Raw genomic sequence first — 27,016 nt, 5'->3', positions numbered from 1 at the left:
ATTAAGAGTCACTACAACATTTTTGCCCTAAGGTAACCCTTATTCGAAGCAACATTTAACAAAAGTTGCCTTAGATAGGCAAAGACAACATTTTTTACGAGTTACTTTTGAGTAAGGCAAAGATAACAAAATTTTTGGTCACCCATAAAAAAAGTTGCCTTTGATATCTAAAACAACGTTTACAAAATGTTGCAATATAAAAACTTTAAGACAACACTTTTAAATAAAAATACAACATTTTATAAGGGTTGTCAAAAAAATTTAACAAATAACATTTATAAAAAGTTGCCTAAAATTATTCACAGTTAAAAATTTTAGAGAAAAGCTTTTAATCATTTTCCCACAAATTATTTTTCCTATCAAATAATAACTTAAAAAAAAAAACAAATTTGTTTATCAGTGAAAAGAGAATACCCTAAATCCTAAATAACCAAGCCACTGAGCTAGTAACACTCACGCACGATCCCTTTCTCTCATTTCTCCATTGTCAGCTCCAATAATCAACGACGCTAACGGCGACAGCAACTCCTCCATGGCGACGGCGCGGTGCTCTTCTCTACGGCGACGGCTCAGTGCTCTCCTCCACGGCGACGGCGCGGTGCTCATCTCCACGCAGGCTTCTCCATGGCGACGGTGCGATGCGCTCCTCGTTCTGTGCCCAACCACCTCCGGCGAGAAACCCCTCTCCTTTCTCTTCTCCTTCTTCCTCTTATTCTCTTTTCTCGCATTCTCCTCTTCGCGAACCGGAGATGCATGCAGAACCATAGCAACCTCTGTTCCGTTGGCAAGCTTTGATGCAACACAGGGACCACCCCTCCGCTGGTCTATTGCTTTGGCAACACGGCGACCACCCCTCAAGTGTAACCTCCTCACCCCTGCCCTGTTACTCTGTTCTTCAATTTCTAGGTTTTTGCAAAAACCCATTTTGCTGTTATCTAATTTAATTCATTACATTTTAGTTGGATTTTAATTTTTACTTAGTAATTTTATTTATTCAAACTTATTTTTGCTAATTAGGTTAATTTAGATTAAACTTAGGATTTTTTTTATCAGTATTTGTCTTAGTTCATAGATAATTACGCATGCTATTATGATTCTTGAGTCTGAAATTTCAATTTGTTTGGAATAGCTTGATTGATATTTTGTTGAATTTTAAGTTTTTCACTACTTTTCAGTAGGATTCAAGTTAAAGGGAAAAGAACAAGAAAGAAGGAACAAAAAGAGCAGTTTGTGACACTATTAAAATTTTAATTTTCAACGTGTCTGTTTTTTCTTTAGTTTTCTTCTGAATGCTATTTGATGTCATATATATCATCATTGTTGTCTTGTAGGGAGATGCTGATGTAATATGTGGTGTAGCTTGGGAATTCTGGCTGCTGGAGCATATGGCTTGCCTCAATTTCGACTGCGAGTGTTTTTATGGGGTACTAAACCTTCTGAGGTATTCTAATATTTTTGAGGTATGTGCAAATTTTACATAGGACTTGTGTAACTGTGTTTTGAATTGTAAAATAACTTTTTAGAGGTGTTTATTAGTCATGGCATGGTGATTGATTGGCATGTTCATTGGTTTCAACTAGCCATAGGTTTGCTGTTAGTTATTTACTATTAAATTGTTTGGATTTAAAAAATCCATTTTATAATTTGAATACTAAATAGATGATTAAGCCTCATTTTTTCTATTTTTTAATTTAAAAAAGCACTACAAAGTTTCATGCTATTTATTCTCATAAATACCTTTGTATATTAGCTTAACATTGGCTCAAAATTAAGATGTGATGGAACATTTCTTCTTTAAAAATGGAACAAAATGATGAAGGTGTCATTTCAGAATGCTGTTGATCAAGTTCGGTACCTTTTCCCACATCTATATCTCAATTCTGTTGGGTTGGATCATCACAAAGTTGTAAAGGAAGGTCAATTGGTAGAACCTCACTCAGCATAACCATGAATGAATGTTAGAACTTTTCTTCGCCTTGTTTATTATGCTAATGCTAATTTTCTGCACTTGTTACTACTATGTATCTATGTTAGTGTTGTATTTTGAAAACTAAGAAAGACAATGTTAGTGCTTCTCATAACATAAATAACTTTCGCAATTCCCATCTTCATGTGCATACGTAATATATTGAACTATCCTTGCTCTTAACATTATTGGAATTCTGTGGATCTTGTTCTTGTTGCTCATAAGACGTTCTTTATGTTGTTATCCATTTGTTTATCTTTCAATTTGTTGACGTTCTTTATGCTCTTAACATTTGTTTAGTGCTTTCCTGTAATTTTTAGTTTATAATTTTATTGAACTAGATATATGTTATCTATCTTTAGAAGTAATGACTTTATTTTTTCTTTTTTTTTAAATAATATTTTTTATTTGAACATGAATATGATCTAATTGAAATGAATTCCAACAGTGACAAACTTCGGCAATCATATAATGAACTCCTCGAATTCAAGATTGTATTGCAGAAGGTATTTATTTATTTTTCTTCTTGATGTTTTGTAGCAAGCATATTCTCAGTTTAATTTCGAAGTTTAGGGGTGTAGATATGCACCATATTTATCATTATTGACATATTAGTACTCTTTTCTTATTTTTAACCCCCTTATTTAATTCCATCTGGTTTAAGATTTATTAGTGGGATGTTGTTTTTTAAGTTTTAACTGTTGAGTTTTGCATATTCTTGCAATGATATTTTAGGGGTCAAGATTTTGCTTTTTTGGATATAGGTTTCGTTGCGCCTTACTGACTTGGAGGCAACTTTGGATGCAGGGTTAAGGCACCGCAATAAGGCTCTAGCTTTTGTAGGGGAACATCTATCAGACTAGATAAACATGGTATGATTTTCTTTTTTTCTGTCTTGTTTTTCAACTACAAAGCAGTCCTTTTACTTTTGATACTGCTACTCGTGATCAAACAAGAGAGAGCATCAATGAGTTCTTGGAAAGTGTTAAAAGCCATGATCTAGCAAAAGCTGAGATTCTCAACATAATCAACATCAGGCCCACTAACATAGTCGAAATTTTTCCCGTAAGTTGCCAATAATGTCACTCAAGTTATATTTGCCCTCAACTTTTTAGTTTTTACCCACTAAACCTTGTCTTTCGCTTTACTAAACTGGTTAGCAGTAACACACTAACATATAAGCAATAGAATATTTCTGAGAATTAATAGATACCTTGACATTATTACATAACTTCTAATACTATGGAAAATGCTTAGCTCTGAATTCATCTTAGTATGATTTGGAAACTCATAAGGAAAAGTGATTAATCATCCTTGAACCCATATCTGAATCCTTGTAGCCTATAACATAAATGACAAAACCTTGTCTTCTAAGTTCCTTGTTCAATGTGAATTTGGGGTATGTCAATTCTTGATTGGTTGCATTTGTTTTGAAATGAGAAAAGTAATTATAATGGTGCATGAATTATTAAGCCATAGAATCATTCTGCTATGTTATGTCATTTTTATGTTTGACATTGACAATCGATGAACTCGGTGATATGCTTTTGAGTTTGTTGTCTATCTTCACTTGTGTTTAGCATTTATTTGAGTAGTTCTAATTAGAGTTTTGGTGTGCTTTGCTTTTGTTACATAGATCATAGTGTTGTGATACTCGTTTTTCGGATGAAGAGCTCACAGAAATAGTTGAGATTGTGAAGAGAACATTGCCACCACCCCCTGAAGATGCCAATGGTGCTGAAGCAACAAAATCAAATGGTGAGGAAGGTGGGGAACAAATGGAAACAAGTTGATATCCTACTTGTGACCATAGAATTTTGTGAATAGCACCACAGGATCTCAAGCAAGTAGTTCGGTTATAGTTTTCTATTAGTTGGTATACTGAGATTTAGAATTAGGTTCATTTTTCAAGGGGTGTAAGTGTGTTGATTACTGTCTTATTGGTGATGAAATACACATGCAAGGTGCATTGCCAAATTTGCAATATCGCACAGCAGGAAAAATATGTATTTTGTTACTTATGTTTATTTATTTGACTTGGTAACTTAGCAAGTATGTTAATTGGCACATGGAAGATCTTTCTATATATATGCAATATATATTATTAGCTTATTCTTCCTATATTGATTAAATTGAATTTAAATATTTAAATATTGTTAGTGTGTGCTATATATTCTTCAAATGTCATATACATATAACAAAGGTAAAAAATATATTGCTTTAGATATAAAAAAAGAGAATCTAAGAAAAACTCAATGAAGTGTTGCTTTAAGTATTAGAAAAAGATAACTGCAAATAAACTTAGATAAGTGTTGCTTTAGGTCTATAAAGAAAGTAACTTAAAAAAAAATCTGGACAAGTGTTGTTTTAGGTATATGAAAAAACAACTAGAAAAAACTTATATAAGTGTTGCTTTAGGTATATGAAAAGGCAACTTAAAAAAATCTGGACAAGTGTTGCTTTATGTATTAGAAAATACAACTTGTAAAAAGTGTTGCCATAAAGTCTTATCTAAAGCGTTGTGTTTGGGTCCCCTAAGGCAACTCTTTTGTGGAGTTATTTTTTTTGTAGAAAAGGCAACGTTTTTTTAATGTTGCTATAAAAAGGGTTCCCTTTGATACACAAAAGCGTTGCCTTAGACCAAAGGTAACGGCCGTATAGCCAACGCCCAAAAAGCGTTGCGTTTTGTTGGAAAGTGTTGCCTTTGATCAAAGGCAACACTTTTCCGTATTATAGGCAACGTTTTCAAAGGGTTGCCTCAGCCCGAATTTGTTGTAGTGAGTGTCAGATGTATGTTGTGGTCAGTGTGGTATCACTTAACATACTATATCAGTAAATTTTGATGTTGTTTGCAACAAAAATGACGGAAGGACTAATATGATAAATTTAAAATTTTTATAACATAAATTTGATTAGAAAATCTTTTGAAAACTAATTTAAAAAATGAATTATTTTTTAAGTATGATTTCGAACATTTACTCTATAATATAATTACTATTAAGAGTGGATTAAATATACATGAATAGCGTACAGATAGCTTTTCGCTATACTAATTTATAATTTTTTTTCCGGCAGTTCTACGTTAAAGTCACATTTTCCACTCTTCAAGTTCATTTAAGGCTAAATGAAAACATAATATTTGGTCATTTTTATACCTAATATTATCTTAATTTTTAAAATTTTCCTTTTGTCATTTTCATCTTTCAAAATCATTTTTATTCGCCCACTAAAACTTTTTGTTGCATTTTTCTTACTCTACTCAAATAAAATCTCAATTCATTCTCTTCTCATTTTCATGATGTATGATAACAGTACAAATTAAATTTCCGGTTGTTGAAACAAAATGTGCCAATAAAGCATCACTTAAAAAGAGGATCATAACTCTTGCCATAGATAGATGTCAATCAAATATTATGAATCCCAACAACTTCCTCACCTAAAAATCAGAGTTCCATTAATATTCCAATCAGACCACTATTTATTGGACACAAGCTACCAACTGAGAGCTCACTCAAAGTTACCTTAAGCAAACACACAATGGAAGTGCCTAGAAAGAAGCTGCAACGCACACCTATTTTGTGCATCTTCCTGTTGCTCTCATTTATCACCAGAGCTACTGCTAAAAAGGTTCCGGCGATCATTGTCTTCGGCGATTCGTCTGTTGACGCCGGAAACAACAATTTCATACCAACCGTTGCACGGAGCAATTTCCAGCCGTACGGCCGTGACTTTCTGGGAGGCAAGCCAACTGGGAGGTTCAGCAATGGCAGAATAGCGACAGATTTCATATCTGAAGCATTTGGGATAAAGCCATATATACCAGCATACCTGGATCCCAAGTATAAGATCTCAGACTTTGCCAGTGGAGTCTCTTTTGCTTCCGCTGCTACTGGCTATGACAATGCTACTTCCAATGTGCTGGTAATTAACACTTTATGTAATGCCTTGTTATTCAAATAAATTGTTAGTTACTGGTTTTACTTAAGTTATTCAAAAAATGTTATTATTTTCTCCTTATCTAGAAAACACTACTAACGGTTATCTAGCAAAAGCTGTGATCATGTATATTATAGTTCAAATAAGGTTTAATAACAGAATCACAGGTGGTTGGTTTTGTAGCAATGGTAAACTAACTGATCAAATAAAACACGTACCATGATGGAGTTAAATTCCAAATAGTTCCCGAGGTTAGTTGGGTGTACTAAAATAGTTTCTGTGATGTCAATTGCGTTAATTATATCTTGAGACGAATAAAAATGCACCACATTAATCTTTAATAATGTAACGAGTCACTATTTGATGAAAAATAGTTGAAGGTTGAAAAACTAACTTAGTGCACTTTTTCAATATCAGAATTGTAATCGGGACAATTGAAATTTTGAAAATATTTTTCGTATATGCGACCAATATATATAAGATACCACTTTGCTAAACTCTCGTCAAACTTCACAAACAAATTAAATTTTTAGTAAATACCGAACCTCATTATTAAGAAATTTTAAAATACTTTAGTCGTTTTCAAATGGATTTGTGTCTAGATAAGAACATAAATTTGTGCTCTGATAATTATTTTTTGAAATTTAATTGTTTATAATAAAATTAGTTAAAAATTTATTTATTTAACATGTATATTAAAAATTTTATTAAAAGCAAAGAAAGTATCAATATCTTTTATGAGAATATTTTTCGGAGACTTCTAAAATAATAAAATTTTATTGAAGGACCAAAATATTGTATTTAAAATTTTTTAGAAGCTAATTTAAATATTTGTTTTTAAATTTTTAATTTAAAAATTAAAGTTTCAGTACACCATTAACTATTTAGATGCCGCGAAGAATGCCTCCCTCATTTATATGTTTGATATTTTTTATTTTGATCTGTTTGCTAGTTAATTCGTTATGGTTGATACATAGCAAAAAAGTTTGAATATGGAATTAGAATGTGATATTTTTCAAAAGCAAATTTACTTCCAGTAGTACAAGCCCATTATGATAAAATAATTAATTCATGAAAATGATTTTGTGGATTTAGGTGATACGTATTTTTTGTCCCTTCTTTCGTTGGTAGAAGCATGTCTCACATGGGATGAGTTCAGAGTTGATGTTGCTAACCGAAAAAATCACTATTTAAATTTAGACATCACATGATGCTAGTTTTATTTGTTTAGTCTTTTGTACACCACATAATGCTATTTTAAAGAAACCAGTGATCAAAAAAAAATAAAAAGAAACGAAAAAAATAAAAAGAAAGAAATGAGTTTTGTAAAGGTAAAATATACTTTAATTTTTTCTCTAACAATTTTAGAAAGCTTTAGTTTTATTCTTAATATTTTAAATACATTTCATCAATTATATTTAAAATTCTCCCGTTTTTCAATATAAACGTTAAAAACAAAAAGTATATTTATTATTTTGTTTTGAACAAAAACAAAATATTAAAATGTACCACTTTTAATGGGATTGCCTTTAACACACCAATACGTTTTTCATTAAAAAAAAAAAAAGAAAACAAATGGGACTATAATAAGTATGTATTCTTGTTCATAAATTATATAAAAATATATTGTAAAATATACCATTTTTATTATATAAAAATATTTTACATACTTTTAAAAATATTTTTATATAATTTATTGCAAAAAAATGAAATATTAAGTCATTCGGTTTCAATTTAACTACTAATATTTTAAGGCAGTCGCTCAAATAAAGACATTTAAAACGTCTGTTTTTAAAAAATGTTTTCTATTAATTAAAATCTAACACATATAATCGATTAAGCTATGTTATTTTTGTCAAAATTAGGTTAGACAAATTAATTTAATCGAAAAAATAATGAATCAAATATTGAACTGGTTTAAATTAATATTATTTTTTATAGAAAATTAACTACAATACCCTTATTATAAAAAATGACTAAAGTACTCTTTTATATATATATATATATATATATATATATATATATATTTTGAAAACTCTAAATCTTAATCTTATAATGGCAGAGAAGTAAAGGGCTAGAATTTAAGATTCACAAAATTAATATATATAATAAGAGTATTTTAGTCATTTTTTATAATAAGGGTATTGTAATCATTTTCTATAAAAAAGTATTATTAATTTAGACAAATTCAAAATTTGATTCAGTATTTGTTCGGTCACATTAATTTGTATAGCCTAATTTTAACAAAAATAACCTAGTTTAATCGATTATATGTGTTAAATTTTAATTACTAAAAAATATTTTAAAAAAAAGACGTGAGTGGTCCATATTTTAATATTATTCAATGATACCATGCATTGAGAATTACCTTCATATAATATGATAGGACAAGTCGATTTTTTGTGAATAGCTTTAACTCCCAAAATATAATTAGAATATATTTAAGAGAGACATTTTAAAGGTCAATAATTTTTAATTTTTTTGTTATTATTTAATTAGTATTAATATTAAAATATCTTTAATAATTAAATTTTATTAATTATGTATATAAATTTTGAAAAATATGAATATAAATTATATTAATTTATGTATATAAATTTTAGTAAATATAGATATAAATTATATATTTTTTGTATATAAAATCTCAATAAATAAATGTAAAGTATTATTATACAATATTGTTTAATTTACAATATTAAAGCTGAAATTATAATGAATCAAATGCAATAAATAATTGAGTCACCAAAAAAATGCAATAAATAATTTAAAATTTGTTTGACAACGTTAGGAACATCAATAAACACGAGGTTGTGTATGGCAATGATGTGCCTCTTAAGTATTGTGTGAGTATGTTAGTCTATTATTATTTTCGTTAAATAACTCATCACATTGTTAGAGAGTAACGTGGTACTATTTACCAGTTTTGAAAACTTAATTGATTTAATTAAAATTTTAAAGACTATTTTAGTATATGCAATTAATTTCAGAAAACATTTTAAGACTTAACTTTATGTAAATATCAACATAGTATACAAAATTTCTTTTATAAATACAAGTAGTTAATTTTAGTCTTTAATATTTAAACTAAATTTTAATTTTATCTCTAATATTTAAAATGTTATATTTTTATTTAAATATCTTATTTTATTTTATTTTAGTTCTTCAATTAAAATTAATTTTTTATCCAAAAATAACTTTTTTCTCCTTTATAATTTTCTTTTAAATAGTGGAGAAAAATAGTGATCATTAGTAATAGTTGTGATTTGGGATAAAAATAGTAGAAGAACAAAAGAAAGAAAAAAATAATAATAAAAAATAATTAATATTTTTTTAAATTATTTAATTTTAAACATATGACAAAAATAAAAAAATAAAATATTTAAGACAAAAGTTAAATATTATAAATATTAAAAATAAAATTAAAACTTAATATAAATATTAGAAAATAAAATAATACTTTATCACGTGCTCGTGCGCGCACACAAATATATATATATATAAACATGTTACTTAGTGTCCTTTAAACTATTTAACATTTTAAATAGTTTCTACAAGATTTATTATTTACATAACCGTTATAAAATATATATTGACAAGTAAATTATTTTATGTTAAAAAAAAGCTGAGATTCCATCCAAAATTGAAAAAAAAAATATCGGACTCCAAGTCCCATCCAATTTCATCATTCATGAAATTTAAAATTTTAAATATTGAGTTTTGTCTATACAATTATTTTTTTCATCAAATATTACTCTTTTAGTTTCGAATTAATTGTCACTTTAATTCTTTTATACATTAGAAAAAGAAATATATGTGAAAATAAATGTATAGAATTATAACATATATAGTAATACAGTTTATTATTTTTGTCAATAATTAGTTAGCAATATTTAAAAATATTGACTAAAAATATAATACTAAATTACTAGGCTAAAAATATTAGACTATTGACTAAAGTTCTAAAAACCAAATTGACTATTAAACCGTTTTAATGATTGGTTTACTAATTTAACTATGGTTTAATTGATATAATTGAATTATAATAAATTCATAATATAATATATAAAATAGTAAATAAACATAAAAAATAAATACAAATAATCAAATTATACTTTTATTACATTAATTAATATGTTAAGTTTTAATCTTTTAAATAAAGTTTTTATATTAGTGTCATATTATAATTATAATTATTGGACGAAAATTTTTTATCAATTCATCTTTTAATTAGGATTAAATTTATTATGAATTTAGAAGTTTTAGTGATTACAAAATTATTTTTTCTTTCAAACACATATATTTCAACATATATTTATTTAGATTATACATATTATATTATATTAATATTTTAAATGAGTATAACTTATGTTAAAAGTGAAAAAGAAATTGAAGTAAATATATTTTTTGGTATTAGTTTTTTTGTTAGTATGTTTTTGGTATTATTGAACTCAATAGATATTAGAAAAAAATAAATCTCAGTAAGAAGAGAAAAAGATTAATTAGGCCTAAATTTTAATAATCTATATCTTTATTAAAATTCTAACAGCGTGTTTAAAAATGTTTAAAAGTATAAAATTGAATTGAATTCTAGTATTTAAAATAAATTAGTAAAATTATAGAATTGAATTAAATTTTAGTATTTGAAATATTTATCAAATGAGTTAAAATTTTACAGTAGACAACTTTATCTTTTATTAATATAACATTATATTTATATAATAAATATCCTTATTTATTAAATTATATAAAATAATTTAAAAAATTATATTTTTTTAACTAAAATTTTTTTCAACTAAAATTTGTTCATCTCTTTTAAAAAAACAAAAAATTGGATTAATCTAAAAATATTAAATTTAAAAATATTGTTATTAATTAAAAAAATTAAATTGTTCTTCATAGTTGATTTCACCAATAAATCAACAACAAAAAATAAATATGAACTATCAAGAACTAACTTGTTAAGTAGTCTATTGACATAATAGGTAAAAAAAAGTTAGTTATTAACAACAAATTATAGCAATTAATTATTGTTATTAAATTAGAATAAAATTATATCACTTTTTGTCAGTGTCATGCTTGATACAACTTCACTTGAAATGTTCAGACGTAAAAGAGTTGCAAACGCTTGGTATCATTAATCTAAGTTTAACATATAAAATTTATACGTATATATTTTTTTAGATTTATACAGCAGAATTTAAAAAAAAAACATATATAATATATTAAGTGAGTTGACGAAAAAGAAAGGAACGAAGATGGTGAGAGAAGAAAAAGTGGATATTAAAAGGTGGGAGGTATTGAGAGAAAGTGAATGAAAAAAATTTAAAAAAAATCATAAAAATATTTTAAACATTTTAAATTTTAAGTGAAATTTCAATAAAATGAAATTGTAAATCGAACTTATTTAGATTGGAATTAATTTTGAGAAAAAATAACAGAATTAAATTAAATTCTATCTAAGGTAATTTAATTATTTTTATTTTAAACATTAAAATTGAATTCAATTTCGATGAGAATTGAAATCTAAGGTTTCCAAACATCGTACAATTAAATCACACATTCACACTATGACACATTTTTATTTGTCGTGCCATTCCAATTTCCGTCGCTGATTTCTCTCTTGTTCTGCTCCTTGTTTTATCTGTTGATTTTTTTTCACTTTTCTCCTCCTCCTCAAATCTCTGATCCTTTTCATTGAGATTATGTTTCTACTTTTCTTTTTCTTTTTTTCGATTTCTGGTCCTTTTCTCTAAGGAGATCCAAATCGATATTTTTTTTGACAAATTTTAAAAATCGGTCAGTTTTTAGTTTAATCTGACCCACCAATTTTTTCTGATCTTTCGGTTCATATTCAATTTTTTTATTGATCGATTTCTGTATCAAATTAAATCGTATTTTTTAGCAGTTTATAGTTCGACTAATTTGACCGACTAATTCAAATTATTTTTTAGTCACCAAAAAAAAAATTTATTTTTTAAAACCTTGTTATTGACGAAAAATATTGATCAATATGAATTAAAATTACTTACCTCAAATTATTCGCTTATAGTTGCGCTGATTGATATATATATATATATATATATATATATATATATATATATATATATATATATATATATATATGATAAAAAGTAAAAGTGACAACATAAAATAAAGAGAAAAAATGCAAACATAGCAAGCAGGGATCGTAACGGGGCTTCGAAAATAACATTTTAAATTTCTCACAAATATTGTTCCTAGGATTAAAAATCTTATTGAACAATAATAGTTATTTAACCATTGTATATTTTGACCTTTATTTTAAATAACATTTTTTTATTTGATCTTTAAATGAGCGTTTAATAGTAGGTATAACTAAAAATGTTATATATATACATTAATACATATCAAGTTTGAAGTATTATTGAGTCGATTTATTCTTATTATATAGAATGGGCTGGGTTTATACTTCATTCAAGCATAGATAAGATAGAATGTGATTAAGTAAGGAGTATGAATTAATTTCAATATTCTATTGCAGTCTGTGATACCACTATGGAGGCAGTTGGAGTACTACGAGGAATACCAAAAAAAACTTAAAGCCTATGTTGGAGAGAGCAAGGCAAAAGAAAGCATAGGCAAGTCATTGCACATGATAAGTCTAGGAACAAACGACTTCCTAGAGAACTATTATGCGTTCTCTGCCAGAGCATCTGAATACACACCAAGCGAGTATCAAAATTTTTTGGCCGGAATTGCTGAGAATTTTATCAAGAAACTCTATAGTCTTGGTGCAAGGAAGATATCTCTTGGGGGCATTCCCCCCATGGGGTGTTTGCCATTGGAGAGAACCACAAATTTTGTTGATGGGAATGATTGTGTCTCCGATTACAATAACATAGCATTGGAGTTTAATAATAAGCTCAGCATGTTAACAACTAAGCTCAATAAGGACCTCCCTGGGATCAGATTGGTATTTTCTAATCCATATGATATTTTGTTGCATATTGTTCAAAAGCCTGCCCAATATGGTAAGTTAAACTTTTCCACCTATAATTATTCTATGCATATTACGTGTAAGATGTTACATCCAATGATCAAACATGTTAATATATATATATATAAAAAAAACATTATTACTTATTAGCTGTTACTTGGCTATATAAACGTATTGTGTTCTAAACGTAGACTTTTTATATTGGTATTTTCATACATGATATTTTATCCATATTCACATAAATATATTTACACATTAATATGTGATGTGGAAAAACATATTATATTTTTCTTTTAATTAACGTATGTGTAAATTTAAATAATAAATTGTTGAACAGGGTTTCAGGTGGCGTCAATGGCATGTTGTGCTACTGGAATGTTTGAGATGGGATATGCATGCAGCAGGGCAAGTAGCTTCAGTTGCATGGATGCTTCTAAATTTGTGTTTTGGGACTCTTTTCATCCAACTGAGAGAACAAACAGCATCATTGCAAACTACATCGTGAAGAACGCTTTAGCTCAATTCTTGCATTAAATAACTAGATACAGTACCGAGCGAATCTTTATAAAGCCTTATGTCATCACGAAGTTACTTCAGTTTTAGGTTTGGCTATGTAATAATTTTGAATAAACTACTATTGCTACTAATAAAGGATGAAGATATCGATAAAATTATCTATGAAAAAATTAAACTCATTTTACATCCGCATAAAGATGAGTTGTATTTAACAAGAGTATCTAAATATTAAATTTATATTGATTTCCATTAAAAGTTATGAAAAATTTATAAATTTTTTTCCTATAATTTTCAACCTCGCTTTTTTTCATCTTCTATAATACCTCCGATCCATTGCTACTATCATTTCAGCCAAGAAAAAAAAAACACATAGCATGTTAAACTGTTGCTAAATCATTATTGTTTTTGACAGAATTTCTCAAATTTACACAAGATAAAAAAATAATATTAATTTTATGAAATAATAATAATTTGAAGTTTTTTTAGTATATTATAGACTTAAATGTTAACAAGAGTAGATGAGTTAGTTTTGATGAAAGAATAATTTAAATGAATAGTTGGAAAAAAAAATAATTAATAGTTGTATTATTGGTAAACTAAAAAGAGAATACAACGATATTTGAGATTTGATGTGTTTTTTAATTGATTATAATGAATTCTATGATGACTTACCTAGATAGACTTCACAAATTAGTACATTATAATTTTTAGATTATTCTTTTTAAAAATTATCTTAAATATTTCTAGTAAATACTAATCTAGATATTTTTAAATACTATTATTAGATATTTCTAGTACTTAATTTATTTATTTTTTAAAATTTTTCACCATCATATCTGATCTAAATATTTATTTATACAAAATATGATCACGAAAACTCTAAAGCTTTCTACAAATGTGTAACATAATTAATAAAAATCACTCTCACTATTATAAAAAACATCGTTAAAATCGACGGCTAAATCGACGGCTAGGTAATATTCAAAATTGACGACAAAATAGACAGCGGTGGTGGTCGCTATTAAACTTGTCAATTTTTCAAAATTCTAATAAAATCGACGGCTTACCTAGCCGTCGATAATAATTTAATAAAATCGACAATATTTATAATATGAGTTTGAGAATTTTACCTTCTTACTAAAATCGACGACATTTCTGTCGATATTTGATTCAATAAAATTGATAATATCTTCGTCTATAATATGAGTTTGTGAATTTTACCTGCTTAATAAAATCGATAACATTGTCGTCGATATTATCATATAAAATCGACGGTATTTTTGTCAATATTTGATTCAATAAAATCGACACAATGGTCGTAGATTTAATTGTTTATTACCGACAAATTCTTTGTCTATATTTGTTTTATTTGTCTATTTTTAATTTAAAAAGCGACAACGCTGCTGTCGATTTTAATTGTTATATTTTTTAATTATTTTTTCTATTTAAAAAATAATTAACAATTAATGCAAATAAACTTTTAAATATAAAAATAAAATTTATACAAAATATTAGATCATTGTGAACCAAAATTTGTTAGTTACAATCATTTTAAAATAAAACATTAAATTTCAAATATTTATGAAGAGGCCTCTTCATAAATATTAATTTTACCAAGGATCTATAAATAAAACCAAATGCTAGTGCCAAACCCTTTGATATAGATATTGAAACTGGTTACACTAGAATTCGCTATCTCCAAAATTTCAACCATGAAAGTTTATGTACCTACATCTAGGATTTAGGATTTATTATTTCAACTTACAATTTCTTCTGAGCTCCAGGTTCAATATTCCTTTATTTTGACCTCTCTTCTACTTTGAGATACTTTAATGCTTTTATTTATGTTTGATTTATGTTGCCCAATTGGCTTATGAATATTTTCCATGTTAGATTTGACTGCTTTGAATGAATGTTATTTGAGATATTCCAGATATTTATGATTCTTATTTAGCTTTTTATATTATTGGCTTTAATTGATTAACTGGAAGCTCTTGAGTTATCAACTATTCAGGATTGATTGTTATGTCGGCTGATTAATTGGAATTTCACTAACTCTAGTCTTTCCTTAGGAGTTGGCTAGGACTTGGGAAATCTAACCAATTGGTTCACTTGACTTTCCCTTGCTTACGCAAAGGTTAATTAAGTGGGATTAACTTTCATTCTCATAGGAATAACTATGATAGGACTTCCGAATTTTCATATCTTGCCAAGAGTTTATTTTATAGTTACTTATTTATTTTATTTGTCATTTAATTTACTTGTTCCTCACTTTCAAAACCCCAATTTACAAAACCATAACCAATAATAAGAACATACCTCCCTGCAATTCCTTGAGAAGATGACCCGAGGTTTGAATACTCGGTTATCAATTTTAAAAGGCTTGTTACTTGTGACAACCAAAACGTTTGTAAGAAAGGTTGATTGCTTGGTTTAGTAACTATACTTATAACGAGAGTTTACTATAACTTCTAAACCGTCAATCTTCAGTTCTTCAAAGCACTTGTGTGAGACGGAATGTGGCAGTGGCTTGACAGATGGACAGATGGACGAAGAGATGCTAGGGTTCTCAGACTTTGGTTCTGAGTTCTGGAGAAGGGGAGAAGGGGAGAAAGAGCTTGGCTCGACTAGGTGCTTGGCGTAGCTACTAAACTGAAGTGATTTCTTTTTTTTTTTTTAATATGAATGAAACCACGTCATTCTGGGAGAATCAGCCAGTTCTTTATTGGGTCCGATCAACCGGTTTTTGGCCGATTCAATGGTTCATATCTAGTTTTGGAAGCAGTGATTTTATGAGGCAAACCAAACCGTCTGTGCTATCGGTTCATGGTTGGACCAATTCGACTGGTCGGTATGATCCAGTTTTTAGAACTATGATTACAACTAATGAACTCCAAAATTTTCTTAGATACATGAATAGAACACTTGAATTTGTGAAGACATTTCTTCTTCAAGTGTTGCAAAGTATTAGAAGCTTCACATTGGAATTTTGTAAATAATTCACATTAACCTTGTGATTGGCCAAAACTTGCAAATTTGACTTCAGACTTGGTTCACATTGCATGCAAGTTCTAAAAAACTTTATGTTAAATGAGAGTACTCTCATCTCTTCAAACAAAACTGGCTCATTCTCTTCTTCATCATTCAAGAATATAATGGAATATAGTAACTACAAATTAAATTTAATTAAATTAAGGTTTAGTACAATTTTGGTCCCTAAGGTAAGGGCTGAAATTTTTTTCTCCCAAACCTTTTTTTGCATACAAAATTGTCTCTAAGATTTAACTTAGTTTTAAAATCATTCTTCAGAGAAAAATACCCTTCCCCTTTCTTTCCTAAAATCAACCAGAAATAGAAGCAGAACCAGAAGCTAAAGAACAGAAGCAGAAGCAACAACAATGAAACAACAACAACCAGACACAGAACAACAACAACAACAACAATGGATCATGTATACAGTTAACCATTTTCAAATAATTCCAGCATTATTTATAGCAAATCAACAATTTCAACGCTTTCAGCCCAAACCAATTCAACAGCAACTTTCAACAATTCAATAACCTAAACTAATTCTATCATACCTACCTAAAATCCACTAACAGAAAATCAAAATCCAGCTAATCTTCAGAATCAAATCAAGAAACTAAGACTAACCAAAAACAAAAATTGAAAGCAAAATGATAACCTGGATTATGAAAATAGGAAACAGAAAAGAAGGGACAGGGGAGGCAGTGGTGTCGCAGTAGCAGTGACAGAGAAGCAGGGATAGTGCAGCAGCTGGTAGAGCGCCGGCGATCTGGGCATGACGGGAAGGGGCTGGAGTTGTCGTTAGTTCTGGTGTTTTGGTGGCTCTAGTTCCTTCTACGACAGGGATTGAGGGAGGCAGGGGCGAGATGGCACGAACGGTGCTGGGTGGAGTTGGTGGTTCGTGGAGGTGAATGAAGAAGAAGGAAGAACCACGGTGGTGAAGCAGGGGAGGCTCGCCGGTGGTGATCTCTAGTTCGAGGAGGTCCGAGACAGTGAAGGAGAGAAGGACGGGAGAGGGTCGCGGTTGCTTTGGGGTTAGCGCGAAGCGGAGAGGAGCAACAGCGGCGGCGAGGAGCAGCAGCAGTGGCCCTTCCCCTTCCCTTCCCTTCCCCCTCTTCTTCCTTGAACCAACTCCCCCTCACCCTAGCGTGATTCCCTTCCCCCTTTCCCCCTTATTCAACGTTTTCTTTTTTTTTCTTTTTTTCTTTTTATTTTTTTTAGTTAGGGATATTTTTGGAATAAAAATTAAAATTTAGTAAAACGGACGATTTTAAAACTAAGTTGAACCTTAGGGTTGATTTTGTAATAAAAAAAAGGTTTTGGGACGAACAAAAATTTTCAGCCCTTACTTTATTGTGTAGTAAAAAATAAATATGCATTTATTTATTTATTTTAAAGGGTAAAATACTATTTTAGTCCCAATGTTTGGATCAAATCCCAAAAAGTTTTAAACAGATTCAATATTGTCCTACCATTAAATTTGATTCGAATTAACGAAAAAACTTTTACATTAGTGATCATTGGTAGGTTGATTTTACTTATATACTGAAATTGAACGTTATATTGACTTTTAAATATGCTAATTATTCATGTCAAATTTAAATGCGGATAACATTGAATCCATTTGGAACTTTTTGGGAGTGAAATAGGATGTTCGAAATATTAAGGACTAAATTAAAATTTGCCCCAGACATTGTGGACCAAAATAATAATTTATCCTATTTTTAATTATTCAATTTTTTTAAAAAGTAGTTTTGAAAATAATAAAAAAGTTTTGTATATATAAATAATCAAATTTAAGATAAATAGACCGAAAATTTTAGAAATTAAAATTTATTAATTTAGAATTAATTATATATAAATAATTTAAAGGATTGTTTTAGAGTTTTAAACATTTTTAGGGACTATTTTAAAAATTTTTAAAATTTTCAGAGACTATTTTGTACTTTATTCTAGAGATTGATTTGTCTAACTCGCACAACTGGATACTTGACGGCCACGTGTACGTGTTAACATTTCACGTCAGTAATTACCATTAGTGACTAACAGAGGGATTGTATTGTCTAACGGAAATAAGTTTTGAGAATTATTTTGTGTATTTTGAATTCTAGAGGACTAAAATATCTAATTTTAGAAATTTCAAGGATTAGTTTGGATATTTACTCAATTTTTATTTTTAAATTCCATCTTATTTCATTTTCTTTTTCAACATTGAGAAATACATCTGGACTAGTAAAATTTATTGCTTTTGACCAGTAGTTAGCTATCAATATTTAAAAGAGTATTTATCCAAATTAGTCCCCAAAATATTTCATAGTAAACGTTTTGGTCCCTAATAAAAATTAGTTATTCAATTAGTCCCCAACGTTTTCTGACGTCAAACAAATTGGTTCTTCTGTTAGATTATTCTATTAAACCTTAACGACGGAATGCAATGTGATACATTAAACTGATGACAGAGATGTTACGTTACACATGGAAAAGAAAACAGAGTGGTCCCTGCTTGGATTGCACAAAAACAACAATGAAAAATTACTAATAGCCATGAAATGATGTTGGAAATTAACTTCCTCTTTGACACAACACCAACGATTAAGTCTTCAAGACCTCTTATTTGCTTGACTCTTCCCTGCGAGCATACTTCACTGCCAATGAAATTTACGTCATTCCTACCTCTGATTCAGGCTTTAGTCACATACTTCTCTACTAGCAAAATTTCAAATTCCAATCGAAAAAATATCAAACAAGGGCAGAGGAATACAACAGAGTAGAAAGAAAGCTAATTGGGTGAAAAAAACAAGTAGAAAAGAAAAAAGGAATATAAAACTTAGGAGGATGAAGAAGAAACTCACATGCTTGCATCTTGAGGACCTAGGAGCTTAACTGGAGTACCTGATTTGGGAGAAACCAATCAACTCCGAGATAATTCATGGAGATCCATTATCCAGTCGGGCCATCACGGCCCTTTTCGGTGCCAGACCCACACCAACGCCCTTTCCGACGCATCGTTTATATTCGTATTGGTATTGGCCTCCACTACTGAGCAGCTTCCCATTCCTACCTCAAAACCAAGTCATAAACTTTCCAATTCGTAATTATAAAGCTCCTAATTATTTTTAATAATTAAAATCAGTTGTGCCACCTTCTAAGCCTACTAAGAACAAAAAACATAAATAAGAATAAAAATAAAAGGGGTTTGCTTGGAATAAAAAAGAGCTGAAAAAAATCAACCATAGGAAAAGAAGAAAAGAACCAGAACATGCAGAAAGAAAAGTGGTTAAGGAATATACTAACCTCGACTAATGGCAGTGGTAATCAATAGACTCACAAAGCCTTTTTCTACAATAACTTTGTCTCCTACAAAGCCTTGCGTCAACAATATCAGCGAAAATGGTCAAAAGGCTAGCGGTTGACATAGTGGTAGCTTTCTTCGTAAAACCTAGGAGAAGAGAGGAGGTAGGAAGTAATTTTGGTTTGGTGGAAGAAAGGCAAAGAGAGCCTCCGTATCACAAACCCTCCCCTATTACGATATGAACACAACATTTTGCATTAATCAGGCAAGGGAACCAATTTGTTCTAATTAATCACTTGGAACTTAACGACTTAGTTATCACTTTCACGTGACACATTAGATCGTTCTATTAGTGATTATTAGAGCTGAATCTAAAAAGATCAATTTGTCTAATATCAGAAAATATTAGAGATTAATTAATAATTAATTCTTGTTGAAGATAAAAACATGCACTTTAAAATTTTTTGGAGACTAATTTAAATAAATATTCTATTTAAAAGTATAAACTGAAAATATGTTATTAAATTATTAAACTAAAAAAATAAATTAATAACTAAAATTAAAAAAATTAAATTAATAAATAAAATTGAAAAAAAATTCTTCTCCCAGAGAAATTAAAAATGGATAAGTTACTAGCTTAGACACATTTTTTATTTTTGATATTGAGTTGCCAATAGTTTTTTTAGATAATAAATTATTAAAATATTTATCTCAAAAGTGATACCGTTTAATAAAAAAATTAGACTCTTCAATTTATAAAAAATACAAAAATCAAATAATTTAATTTTAAAATATAAAAATTAAATGCTGTCACTTTTAAAATCGGATCGTCTAATTCTATTAAAAAAAAAAACTAAAAATCTGAAATACATACAAATTAGATTCTCTCATTTATATTCCTTTCACAATTTTAAAAATACTAAAAATTACAATATGTGAGTATATCAATCCTCTCATCTTCGGATACCAAACAAAATTGAGTAAATGCCTAAAATGGTCCATAAATTTTAAATTATTATTCAATTTAATCCTCGACTTTTTAAAATGACCAATTAAATCCCTAAAATTCGAAAAAGTGCATCTCCGTTAATTCTTTGCAGATGTGCCGTCTTGATGATGTGGCATTCCAGCTGTATACTGATGTGTACCAAATTTGAATTTGATTCAAATTAGTACCTGAGATTGCTTAATAATATCCAAATTAGTCCGTTTTCAATTATAAAACCATAATCCCTAAATTATTGTCTTCTCTTCTTCGATCTGTCTGCTGTCTTCTTCTCTTCTTCGTCCTCTCTACTATCTTCCAATTCATATTCATCCTAAACTACAACATGAGTACACTTACCTAAAAATTATTTTAATTGTAAGTTAATGTGGTTGGATTAATTTTAAGTTCAACACAGATTTAAATTATACCCAACAGAAAAATTACAATGGATTCCATACTGCAAAGTAAAAAACACAGGTGAATCAAAACTCAAAGTGAAACTATCTTAACATTTTCTTTAGAGGCATAACCTTACCTCATACATTGAACAACCATAAAATAGTTTACCAGGATTCTCTGTTGTCGTTGAGTATCTTGTCACCATCCGAAGTCTGCAATTACAGAAAACAACGTTCTTACCTTCCATGTTGCACATTCTTTTGCTGCCATAAAGTCTCCCTACAGAATTGTTTCTACTCGAGCTACTTTGGTTTCTCTCCCCACCACCCATCATCACTCATGCAGACGAGAAAACAAGATGAACTGGAAGATAGAGGAGAGGTCGAAAAAGAGAAGAAGACAGTGGAGAGATCAAAAAAGAGAAGAAGACAGCAGAGAGATCAAAGAAGAAAAGACAATAATTTGGGGATTAAGGTTTTATAATTGAAAATGGACTAATTTGGATATTATTAAGTAATTTCAAGTACTAATATGAATCAAATTCAAGTTCGATATACATCAGCATACAATTGAAATGCCACATCATCAACATTAACATTTAGACGACACTTCTGTAAGAAACTAGGAACATTTTGGGCATTTACACAAAAAAAAAAAATTAGGCCCTTAGACATTGCCCGTTAAATACACTCATTTTAGAGAGGCGAAAGGATAACCGCAACCCTAAACCTTGGCCGCCGCTCTCTCTTGTACTTCTCCCATTTTGCTTTCGCTCTTTCAGGTTCGTTCTTCCGTACACGATTTCTCCATTTTTTACTTTTTCTTTTCACTCAAACAGATCGGTATATGGTTTTTTCACTTCAGTTTGCTACAGATCTTTGCTTCTTTTCAGCTCAATGCACTGATTCTTTTTTATTTTATTTACTTTAATTTCTCTTCCGAATGTTTTCATTTGTTTCGCTTGTTTTGATTCGTTTCTTATGGTTAAATTGATTTGTCTCTGTTGATTCAGTTCTTACATTTGTGCTTTTCCGATGTGACTTTCTTAAAAGCTCTCTGTAGTTTCGAACTGGGATAGCTCCTTTATCTGTTTTCTAAGCGTATAACTTATGAAACGTTTTCTTTTGATTTTTTTTGTTTCTTTCTGGATAAGTTTATGTATTCTTTTCGATTAGCTAATGATATGGTGCTTTTGGTATTTTAGCTTTGAACGAATTTCTCTGGGAAATAAAGGCTAGTCAAGATGGTAAGTTGGTGAAAACCGTGGTCTTTTACGTTCAAATTATTCATTATTTGGATGAGTTTATTTAAATCGTAACTGTGATTTCTTTTATGTATTTGCAGGTGAAGTTCACAGCTGAAGAGCTCCGTCGTATTATGGACTACAAACACAACATTCGTAACATGTCTGTGATAGCTCACGTCGATCACGGTATGGATTCTTTTGATAGCTTTTGTTTTGTTATGCTTACTTTCTCTGTGCTGCACTTTCAGGATTTCCAAGATGTACTCCTTGTATTTGTATGTAACATGTATTGATAGCTTGGGTTTTGATTTTATTTAAAAAATTTTTTTCATGACATACGAAATTTGTCGAGGTTTTTTTTTGGGTCGAAGTTATCATTCTACTTGAGGAAATCTCTAAGACAGTTTATTCTTTTAGCTTTTTTTTTTTTACCAAAAATATTATTTTTTAAAATAAATCAGGATGCCTTGTTTATTTATTTCAGAGTATTAATACTACTTGCATATGTTTTATGCTCATACAATGTCAAGAACTGCTTTTGTTATCATCTGTTGCTACTGTTTTTCCTGTTTATCAGTGCTGCATTGTGATGTTTTGTTATATTAAATAGTTTCTATGGTTTACCTAAATTAATTAACAACACTTTTATATGGCCTTCCAAACTAAATGCAGGAAAATCAACTCTCACTGATTCTCTGGTTGCTGCCGCTGGAATTATTGCCCAAGAAGTGGCAGGGGATGTCCGTATGACTGATACCCGAGCAGATGAAGCTGAGCGTGGTATTACAATAAAGTCTACTGGTATCTCTCTCTACTATGAAATGAGTGATGAGGCCCTCAAGAATTACAAGGGAGAACGCCAAGGAAATGAGTATCTCATCAATCTCATCGATTCACCCGGGCACGTTGATTTCTCATCGGAGGTTACTGCTGCGCTCCGTATTACTGATGGAGCACTAGTGGTGGTGGATTGTATTGAAGGTGTCTGTGTGCAAACTGAAACTGTGCTACGACAGGCTCTTGGAGAAAGGATCAGACCTGTTCTGACTGTAAACAAGATGGACAGATGCTTCCTGGAGCTCCAGGTTGATGGAGAGGAGGCTTACCAAACATTCTCAAGAGTTATTGAGAATGCCAATGTGATCATGGCTACATATGAGGATCCGTTGCTTGGTGATTGCCAGGTGTACCCAGAGAAAGGAACGGTTGCTTTCTCTGCTGGTTTGCATGGTTGGGCTTTTACCTTGACAAACTTCGCAAAAATGTATGCCTCAAAATTCGGCGTTGATGAATCAAAGATGATGGAAAGGCTCTGGGGTGAAAACTTCTTTGATCCTGCGACAAAGAAATGGACCAGCAAGAACACTGGTACTGCCACATGCAAGCGTGGGTTTGTACAGTTCTGTTATGAGCCCATCAAGCAGATCATCAACACTTGTATGAATGATCAGAAGGATAAGCTCTGGCCTATGTTGCAGAAGTTAGCAGTCACCATGAAATCTGATGAAAAGGACTTGATGGGCAAAGCATTGATGAAACGTGTCATGCAAACATGGCTTCCAGCAAGTACTGCACTCTTGGAAATGATGATATTTCATCTTCCATCTCCAGCTAAGGCCCAAAAGTATCGTGTTGAGAATTTGTATGAGGGTCCCCTCGATGATCAATATGCTGCTGCTATTAGAGCCTGCGATCCTGAGGGTCCACTTATGCTTTATGTCTCTAAGATGATTCCTGCTTCTGACAAGGGTCGGTTCTTTGCTTTTGGTCGTGTTTTCTCTGGGAGAGTGTCAACTGGTCTGAAGGTCAGAATTATGGGACCAAATTATGTTCCCGGTGAGAAGAAAGACCTGTATGTTAAAAGTGTGCAAAGGACCGTCATTTGGATGGGGAAGAGGCAAGAAACAGTGGAGGATGTTCCTTGTGGTAACACAGTTGCCATGGTTGGTTTGGATCAATTTATCACCAAGAATGCCACATTGACAAATGAGAAGGAAGTTGATGCCCACCCGATTCGAGCCATGAAGTTTTCTGTCTCACCTGTCGTGCGTGTTGCTGTTCAGTGTAAGGTTGCATCTGATCTTCCTAAGCTTGTTGAGGGTCTCAAGAGGTTGGCCAAATCTGATCCTATGGTTCTCTGTACTATTGAGGAATCTGGAGAGCACATTGTTGCTGGTGCTGGGGAGCTTCACTTGGAAATTTGCTTGAAGGACTTGCAAGAAGATTTCATGGGAGGAGCTGAGATTATCAAATCTGACCCTGTTGTGTCTTTCCGCGAGACTGTTCTTGAGAGGTCATGCCGCACTGTGATGAGCAAGTCACCCAACAAGCACAACCGTCTCTACATGGAAGCTAGGCCAATGGAGGATGGTCTTGCAGAGGCCATTGATGATGGCAAGATTGGACCGAGGGATGACCCCAAAGTTCGTTCCAAGATCTTGTCTGAAGAGTACGGTTGGGACAAGGATCTTGCCAAGAAAATCTGGTGTTTTGGCCCTGAGACCACTGGACCCAACATGGTTGTTGATATGTGTAAGGGAGTCCAGTACTTGAATGAAATCAAGGACTCTGTGGTTGCTGGTTTCCAATGGGCATCAAAGGAAGGTGCTCTTGCTGAAGAAAACATGAGAGCTATCTGCTTCGAAGTCTGCGATGTAGTCCTCCACGCTGATGCTATCCACAGAGGTGGTGGTCAGATTATCCCCACTGCCAGGAGAGTCTTCTATGCTTCCCAGTTGACTGCCAAGCCCAGGCTTCTTGAGCCTGTCTACTTGGTTGAAATCCAAGCTCCTGAGCAGGCTCTAGGTGGTATTTACAGTGTTCTGAACCAGAAGCGTGGACACGTGTTTGAGGAAATGCAGAGGCCTGGGACTCCACTCTACAACATCAAGGCTTACCTCCCTGTCATCGAGTCCTTTGGATTCTCCAGCACCTTGAGAGCCGCAACTTCCGGTCAAGCTTTCCCGCAATGTGTATTTGATCACTGGGACATGATGTCTTCAGATCCATTGGAGTCTGGATCACAGGCTGCACAGCTTGTTATGGATATCCGTAAGAGGAAAGGTTTGAAGGAGCAAATGACGCCTCTATCCGAGTACGAGGACAAGCTTTAAATTGTTTCCTGCTGTTCTATTTTATGGTATTAGGTAAGTTTTTGATGGTGTAAAATTGTTATCTGAATAGTTTACAAGTTCCATTATCTTGAATTTTGTTAGTCTGGTTTTGCTCCCTGGGTTGTTGTACTTGGAATTATTTGTCTCTGCATTGATGTATATCTGATATATAAGATTGCATCGATGTTTGTCATATTATTTCTTGAGAATTTTGCTTAAAACATAGGCTTCCAATAATCTTGTTATTTTTATGCTTGTAACTGAATTATAGCTGATAGAGCTCTGGATATTTGAACAGGGAAACAAATATTTGAGACAGTTGATAAGGGATAACAAAGCCTAACGGAACAAATATCGAGTTTTAGAGATAAAATTAAATAGTCAATTTCAGATCTCTGTAAAGCGCAGAATATGTTTAGAGGGGGAAATGTAAGCATTCTTATCCACTAAGAATCATGGTATATATAAATTATCATGCTTAAATTTATGAACACCAAATTTTTTAAGCAACTTGAGCGGTTGAAACTTGAAACTACTTTTCTTTTAATAAAAAGACGATTGCATTTTGGTGAGTGGGACGTGAAGGTTTACACAACTTGGCCAACTTGGGCGATGCTATTTCTCTTGATTTGATTAATTCCAATTGCTTGAGCCTTGGTGTTAAAAAGAATGCTAAATAACCATTTTGACATAGAAAATATAGCAGGTTTGACATACCAACTTTCAAAAGTAGTACCAACAAATTTCTAAAAGACTTTTTAAATACAAAAATGACCCAGGTATTAGTTCAACCTTTAACTTATCTTGTCGAAACATTAACTTCTTAATGAAATAACAAATCTGTAAGTAATGATGGAAAAGTGTAATTGTAAATGTGTTCTTATCTTGATGCAATTTCAAAGTTAAATTTCACAAGAGCAGAGGAGAAGATATAACATATACATAATAACGATGACGTCAAAAAAAAAAAAAAAAGAAAAGAAAAAGAAAAGAAAAGATGAGAGCCGCTACTATTGTGACTTGTGAATGGTATCTAAAATAGTTATGCATATGTATTTATAAATGTTTTCCAGCAGCAAAATCATACTATTAACTTATGTGGTAATTTATCAGAGAAATAGTGTTTATTTTTATCAGTTATACATATAACCAAGCAAATTTTCAACTAAAAAACATAAGCAAATTTTCAACTAAAAAACATACCTCTATTGGAATACATGGGGCCGTGAGATGCGTAAATCTGTAGTCCAATAATAAGATTGGGAGCATCATGGAAAAAATATTTTCAACATGGATGGAAAAAATATTTTGAAGACCTTGAAAGATCAGGTTGTAAACAAAAATAATCAAAAACACATGGGGTGGTTCACAAATAAAGAGTAACAGTTGGAGGAAATTTAGAAAAATAGACAGTTATTTACGAAATGAGAATTTCTTATTACAACAAAACACTAAAGTCCATTAATAGGTAGGATTAAGTTAGATTGGGATCACTTGAAAGCTTCGTTTGAACCACCTAAAAGCAGACGACACTTCATGTTGAAAGAGATCGAATGA

The 27,016-nt window shown here is 30.7% G+C and overlaps 2 protein-coding genes across 3 annotated transcripts; both read left to right on the top strand.

The window, feature by feature from the left end:
* Positions 1–5,503: 5,503 nt before the first annotated feature.
* On the top strand, positions 5,504–13,412 carry LOC130939975 (GDSL esterase/lipase At2g04570-like). The gene is made up of 3 exons (XM_057868036.1): positions 5,504–5,887; positions 12,423–12,912; positions 13,216–13,412. The coding sequence occupies exons 1-3, from the start codon at positions 5,504–5,506 to the stop codon at positions 13,410–13,412; spliced, it is 1,071 nt and encodes a 356-aa protein (XP_057724019.1).
* An 8,358-nt stretch (positions 13,413–21,770) lies between these two features.
* On the top strand, positions 21,771–25,680 carry LOC130942215 (elongation factor 2-like). 2 transcript variants are annotated; one of them, XM_057870919.1, is made up of 4 exons: positions 21,771–21,881; positions 22,305–22,346; positions 22,445–22,532; positions 23,019–25,680. In XM_057870919.1, the coding sequence occupies exons 2-4, from the start codon at positions 22,344–22,346 to the stop codon at positions 25,457–25,459; spliced, it is 2,532 nt and encodes an 843-aa protein (XP_057726902.1). In that variant the 5' UTR covers positions 21,771–21,881; positions 22,305–22,343; the 3' UTR covers positions 25,460–25,680. The 2 variants fall into 2 exon arrangements, with proteins under 2 accessions (XP_057726902.1, XP_057726901.1); XM_057870918.1 differs by lacking the exons at positions 21,771–21,881; positions 22,305–22,346 and having other exon boundaries at positions 22,433–22,532.
* The last annotated feature ends 1,336 nt before the right edge of the window (positions 25,681–27,016 follow it).

The sequence above is a fragment of the Arachis stenosperma genome, chromosome 7 (genome assembly GCF_014773155.1).
Source record: "Arachis stenosperma cultivar V10309 chromosome 7, arast.V10309.gnm1.PFL2, whole genome shotgun sequence".
NCBI lineage: Eukaryota > Viridiplantae > Streptophyta > Magnoliopsida > Fabales > Fabaceae > Arachis > Arachis stenosperma.
The sequence above is the reverse complement of the archived record's forward strand: the minus strand, read 5'-3'. Positions and strand labels throughout refer to the sequence as shown.

What these genes read in the sequence shown, in the direction of transcription:
- LOC130939975 (XM_057868036.1), top strand. Translation starts at nt 5,504, where the DNA reads ATGGAAGTGCCTAGAAAGAAGCTGCAACGCACACCTATTTTGTGCATC. An exon ending in ATGCTACTTCCAATGTGCTG is followed by an intron (nt 5,888 to 12,422) that starts GTAATTAACACT and finishes ATTCTATTGCAG; the next exon opens with TCTGTGATACCACTATGGAG. An exon ending in TCAAAAGCCTGCCCAATATG is followed by an intron (nt 12,913 to 13,215) that starts GTAAGTTAAACT and finishes ATTGTTGAACAG; the next exon opens with GGTTTCAGGTGGCGTCAATG.
- LOC130942215 (XM_057870918.1), top strand. Translation starts at nt 22,433, where the DNA reads ATGTATTTGCAGGTGAAGTTCACAGCTGAAGAGCTCCGTCGTATTATG. An exon ending in GATAGCTCACGTCGATCACG is followed by an intron (nt 22,533 to 23,018) that starts GTATGGATTCTT and finishes AACTAAATGCAG; the next exon opens with GAAAATCAACTCTCACTGAT.